This window comes from Charadrius vociferus, unplaced genomic scaffold (assembly GCF_000708025.1).
Source record: "Charadrius vociferus isolate BGI_N301 unplaced genomic scaffold, ASM70802v2 scaffold406, whole genome shotgun sequence".
NCBI lineage: Eukaryota > Metazoa > Chordata > Aves > Charadriiformes > Charadriidae > Charadrius > Charadrius vociferus.
This window is the reverse complement of record NW_009648948.1, coordinates 79,795-84,662: the sequence shown is the minus strand read 5'-3', so window position 1 is coordinate 84,662 and position 4,868 is coordinate 79,795. Positions and strand designations below refer to the sequence as shown.

At 61.4% G+C, this 4,868-nt stretch overlaps 1 protein-coding gene across 1 annotated transcript in view; it reads right to left on the bottom strand.

Moving 5' to 3' along the window:
• The window catches only part of PROCR (protein C receptor, endothelial), a gene marked incomplete at its 5' end in the record, with an annotated part of 6,939 nt that extends 2,080 nt beyond the window's left edge, over window positions 1–4,859 (bottom strand). The window contains 3 exons of the mRNA XM_009887376.1: window positions 3,125–3,273; window positions 3,366–3,632; window positions 4,562–4,859. Coding sequence (XP_009885678.1) covers window positions 3,125–3,273; window positions 3,366–3,632; window positions 4,562–4,859 — 714 coding nt within the window. The remainder of the gene's footprint in view (window positions 1–3,124; window positions 3,274–3,365; window positions 3,633–4,561) is intronic.
• Window positions 4,860–4,868: the final 9 nt, after the last annotated feature.

Below are 4,868 nucleotides of genomic sequence, written 5' to 3'. Positions count from 1 at the left end.
GTGCCCGCTCTGCTCCAGGGGCTGAAGGTCGGGGGGGGGGGGGGGCTCTGGCTGGGAAGGGGAGGTGGAGCGATGGTTCATCACTGGAGCAATTTTGGGGATTAACAGTCCCTCCGGGCTGATGAGCGGTGGTGGAGCATCTCTCCTGGGTGGGGTCGCTCAGACCCAAGCGGGTCCCCAGGGCATGGGAGGGGACGGCCTGGTTGGGTGTAGGGTGGGAGGTGTGGTGGGACTGGTGGCATCCCGCTGCCCAGAAGCTGCCCTTCAATCCCGAGGGCCACGTAGCCCTGTTGACTGTGGCCACCAGCCAGCTTTCTCCTCCCACTTCCCCTGACCTGGGAGGTGAGAGGAAAGGGAAGAGGGCAGCCATGGGGCCTGGGCAACCCCTCCAAGGAGGGATGTGCCAGCACAGCCCTCAAATATTTCCGTGGACCTGCCCCTTCTTGGGCGGGAGCTGCTCCAAAGCAGATACCCAGCAGCCTCCACCCCCAAAATGATGTTGGGTCCTGTCCCGTTCCCCCCCAAACAAAGCATCTGGGCTGGCCGGAGGCTGTGTGTGTTGCAAATCCCCCTCGCCCCCCCGGGTTAAAAAGGATGTTTGAAACCTGGCGATGGTAGAAATGAAAACAGCTGTGACAATGTGACCGCTGGGGAATTCAGAACGGGGCTTGTTTAGTCTTTAAAGCTGTGATGACACCAGCACAGATGTCAGGGGCATTCGTAACGATAATCCCTTCCTCCTGCCCCCAGAAATTTAAGTCGATGTTGGGGGAGATGTTGAGTAAGGGGGGGTTAAAGCCTCCCAGGTGTGTTCACCCTCTTGCAGAAAGCCAAAAAAACCCTGAGGAGCAAATTAAAACCACCCCTGGGTTGACAGTGTACACAGCGAAGGCTTGGTGCCTGTCCCAAGCCGTGATTGAGGGTGGAAGAGCAGCCAAATTTGGGAGAGGATGGGCCATGGATGTGGCTACCAGGCACGGGAGAGATGGTACGTGGTTGAGCAGCTGTGCGGAGGGACCCTGGCTTGCAGATGGCCATGTGTCCCCAACGTACCGCTCCAGGACGAGTGTTGGTGGCCCCACCATGAGGTGAGTCGGGGATAAGGAAGAGAAATTTTGGAGCTGTGCTGGAGTAGGATGTGGATGTTGTTGCCATAACCCCTCAGCTCTTGGCCACCATGCCCACATGGGGCACAGGTGGTGGCCACCATCAAGGAGGTGGCCCTGGGACAGAGAGGTGGCAGCTTTGGGTGCGTTACACATGGGGATGGTCCAGGATGAGGCTATTTCTTGGGATCCTTCTATTTTGGGGGGGATCCCTGGGGCTGGGCGCTGCCCCATCCCCTTTGTGAGCGCTGGTGGAGACTTCAGAGGTCAGCAGCAAATTTGGCTCTGTTCTGGAGCACTCTCCTGCTGCGACCAACGGACACGGGGAGCCTGGGGGCAGGAAAAAGGCTTTTCCAGAGCTGTTTAAAGTGGAGACTTCCTCATCTGTCCAAAAAAGATGACGCATTTCAGAAACGAAAAGCAAAACAAGCCCTGTTGTCCCAGACCTCCCCGGTTTCTCCTGGGTGCCATCCCTAACCCCGGCATCGCTCTCCCGTGGGAACCAGAAGAAGGAGCTGCAGCCACGGGACGGGGTGGGGGAATTTGGGATGAAAATCACTTGGGGTCTTGGGACCACGGTGCAACGTCTGCCTCCAGGTGCGGGCAGTAGAGACGCCCCAAGTCCCAAAACCAAAGCAGAGCTGTGAACGCAGCGGTTTCTCCTCTCTGGAAGTTGCCTCCAAGCGTTTTTATCCCAAACCCCACTGCCTTCGTCCTTCAGCGTCAGCCTCGTGTCCCCCGATTCCCGGGGCGGGGACAGGCAGCGCTTGGCCCGCAGCAGAGCTTCCCCACCGAGGGCGCTTCTTTAGCAGCAGCAGCGGGTTTTTGGACCCTCCGGGCTCTTGGCTGCCATTTCCCTTTCGCAAAGGAGCCCGCTGAAGGGTGGGGAGCGCCCCGGCCCCGGGGGGCTGCTGGGGCGGGGGGTGGCGGGTGGCCAGAGTGACGAGATGTGGTCTTTGGAGACCTCCTCCTCTGTTCCCTCCTTATGGACAACCGCTATGTCATCTTCCCATCCCCTTTCTGTCCTGCGTCTCTTTTCCCATCTTCCCCTCCTCTGAGCCGCAGGGAAGGGTGTTTAGGAAGGAACGAGGTGAAAGTTAATCCAGGAAAGCTCCTGCCTCCTGCGCTGTCCCATTTTTTGGTGGCCACCGCCAGCTCCTGGCTCATCCCCTGCCCTTTCTGCCCTGGGGCCAGTGGAGACGAGGACAAGTTGTGCTCAAAATCTTGCTACGGGCGAAAGGGAAATGCGGCCAAGACTTTATTATTAATATAACCGAAGTCTAAACGGTCAAAGGGCAGGTTTTAGCTCAGCTCGAGGTTGCAGAAAAGGAAAATAAAGCGGTGAAAGCTGTAGAGCGCTATAGTGATGCAGCTCCGCGTTCCCTTTTGTAGTCCTCACGGAGGGGGTTTCTCGCCTTGGGGTCCCCAGCGCATGGCCCCGCGCCTGCCCTGCCCCTCGCCCGGCGTTGCCTGAGCTCCCGCATCCCTCCGGGATGCGCATCCTTACAGGAGAGAGGCGAACGCGTCGGTCTGCTCAGAAAAACTGTCCCGTCACAGCAGTCTGCGCTCAGCCTCGGTGCCTCGTGCGAAGACGGGGATGTGACAAATACAAGCGGGGTGGGAGAGCTGACGGGTGGGTTTATTGGGTGACATCCTCCCTCCCGGGAGTTTCTCCCCACTGGAACTGGGATAACGGAACGGAACGTTTCAGTGCCGTCATATTAACCCTTTCTCGTGCCGCTTTCCCCCCTACCACGCACATACCGCCCCTTTTCCCCATTTTTTCCAGCTGTGCCAAGCGTTAAGTCTCAGTGCACCGTGCCAGCCCGGCGTGGGGACCGTCCCCCGGGGCAGGGTGCCGCTCTTGGCGGGGAGGTGTCACCCCAGCTTGGACCAGGCAGGGAAAGCCACCGGTGTCCTTTGGGAGCAAAGCCTGCGGCGCTGGGGAGATAACATCCCTTGCAGGGGCACGGGCTCCGTCCTCGCCTCCACGGGGTGGTGGAGGGTCCATCCCCTGCCTCCACGGGGTGACGCGGGGACAGCTGCTGTCTCCGCCAGCAGCTGCCTCCCGTGCACAAGAAGATCCCCACGGCCATGCCCAGCAAGGCGAAGGTCCCCAGGATCAGGCCCAGCACCAGCGGAGCGTGCGACCGGCTGCTCTGTTTTCCTGCAAGAGGCGAGAGGGGATGGAGGTGATGACTGGGGTCACCCTCACCGTGCCACCACATGTGTCCTCCCCCTCCCAGTCCCACCACGGACCCGTCGCGGCGCTCTGAGCCCGCAGGATGCCGACGCAGGTGGTGTTGAGGAAATGCTGGAGGTCCCGGGTGGTCTTGGGGTACTTCATGAGCTCCCTCTGGGCGAAGGCGGCCACCGCGTCTCCGCCGGGCCAGCGCCGCTCCCAGGTGGCATTGGGGACATGGAAGCTGAGGAAGGCCGTCCCGTTGAGGGTCACCTCGTAGAAGCTGTGGGCCGTTCCGTTGGGGAAGAGCTGGCAGCCCAGGTGGCAGCTCAGGCTCTGGGTGTCTGCGGGGACAGAGGGAGGGTCAGCACGCTCCTGTCCTTGGCCGCCCCTTGCTGTTGCTGGCACCGAGCCATGCACTGAGTTTGCGAGGCCTCAGCCTCGTGCCGCCCGACCCACCCACAGCTTCGCTTTCACTGGGTTTAGCAGCAGCATCCACTTTCCCAACAGACAGGAGGCCGTGCTTGGTTTTTCCCTTCCTTACCTGCGTACAGCACAGCTTCAGGTTTACAGACGGGAGGTTTTTCGGCACAGAACGAGAGATTCATCACTCTCACGGAAGGATGCGGCATGGGGAGGTGTGAGGATGCAGGGCGAGAGGAGGCACGGGGCTCACACTGGAGGCCCCGAGGTGAAAAAGTGCTCCCCGAGGGCCCAGGTAAAGAAATGCAGAGCTGGGGCAAAACTGGTTTGGGGGTAACCAAGAAAATGAAGGTAGAACACACCCTGTGCGGGAACATCGGGGGGAACGGGGGCTTAGCAGGGCGATGCAGGCAGGAACCCAAAACCATCGCCGTCAGCATCCCATGCCTCCCGCACAGGCTGCGGGATGCAGGCAGGGTACGGGCAGGGTGCAGGCAGGATGCAAGTGGGATGTAGGTGGGATGCAGGTGGGATGCAGGCAGGGTGCAGGCAGGGTTCCTACACCTCACCATCCCCCCCGGGCCGCAGCCCCCGGCCCTTTTCCCGAGGGGCAGCAGGAGGTTGAGCATCACCCTGTTCCCAGGCTGCGCTCCGGGTTAAGAAATTCCCGGCTCCGCAGAAGGGCTGCTTTTGCCCAGAAGGAGGTTTTGCACATGGCCGTGTGTCCCCCGTCCCTTTGCCCAGCTGTCCCCAAGGAGCCGTCCCTGTCCCCAGGCAGTGCAGGGGGGGGGGTCCCTTCCCCAGCAGGACCCGTCCCTGTGCCCCCCCCCCTCCCCGGGGTACCACTCACAGTTCATGGGCCTCTCCTTGTTGAAGAGCTTCACCAGCTGGCCAAAGTGGATCAGGTAGGAGGTCACGTCCTGCTGCCGCCTGGCCCACACGTCCGGGGGCTCCAGCGGCAGCACCTGGGTGACATTAAGCCCCTCCAGGAGATGGCTGAGCCGCCCATCCAGGCTGGCGTTCCCCCAGAAGATGGAGCTGCCTTTGGAGACGCGGGTGCGTTGCAGCATGGTGAAGGCGAGCGGGGCTGCGAGAAACGCCGGACCGTCACCCACCGCCCCGTCCCCTTCCTGTAAGCCCGTGGGGTGTCCCCCCCC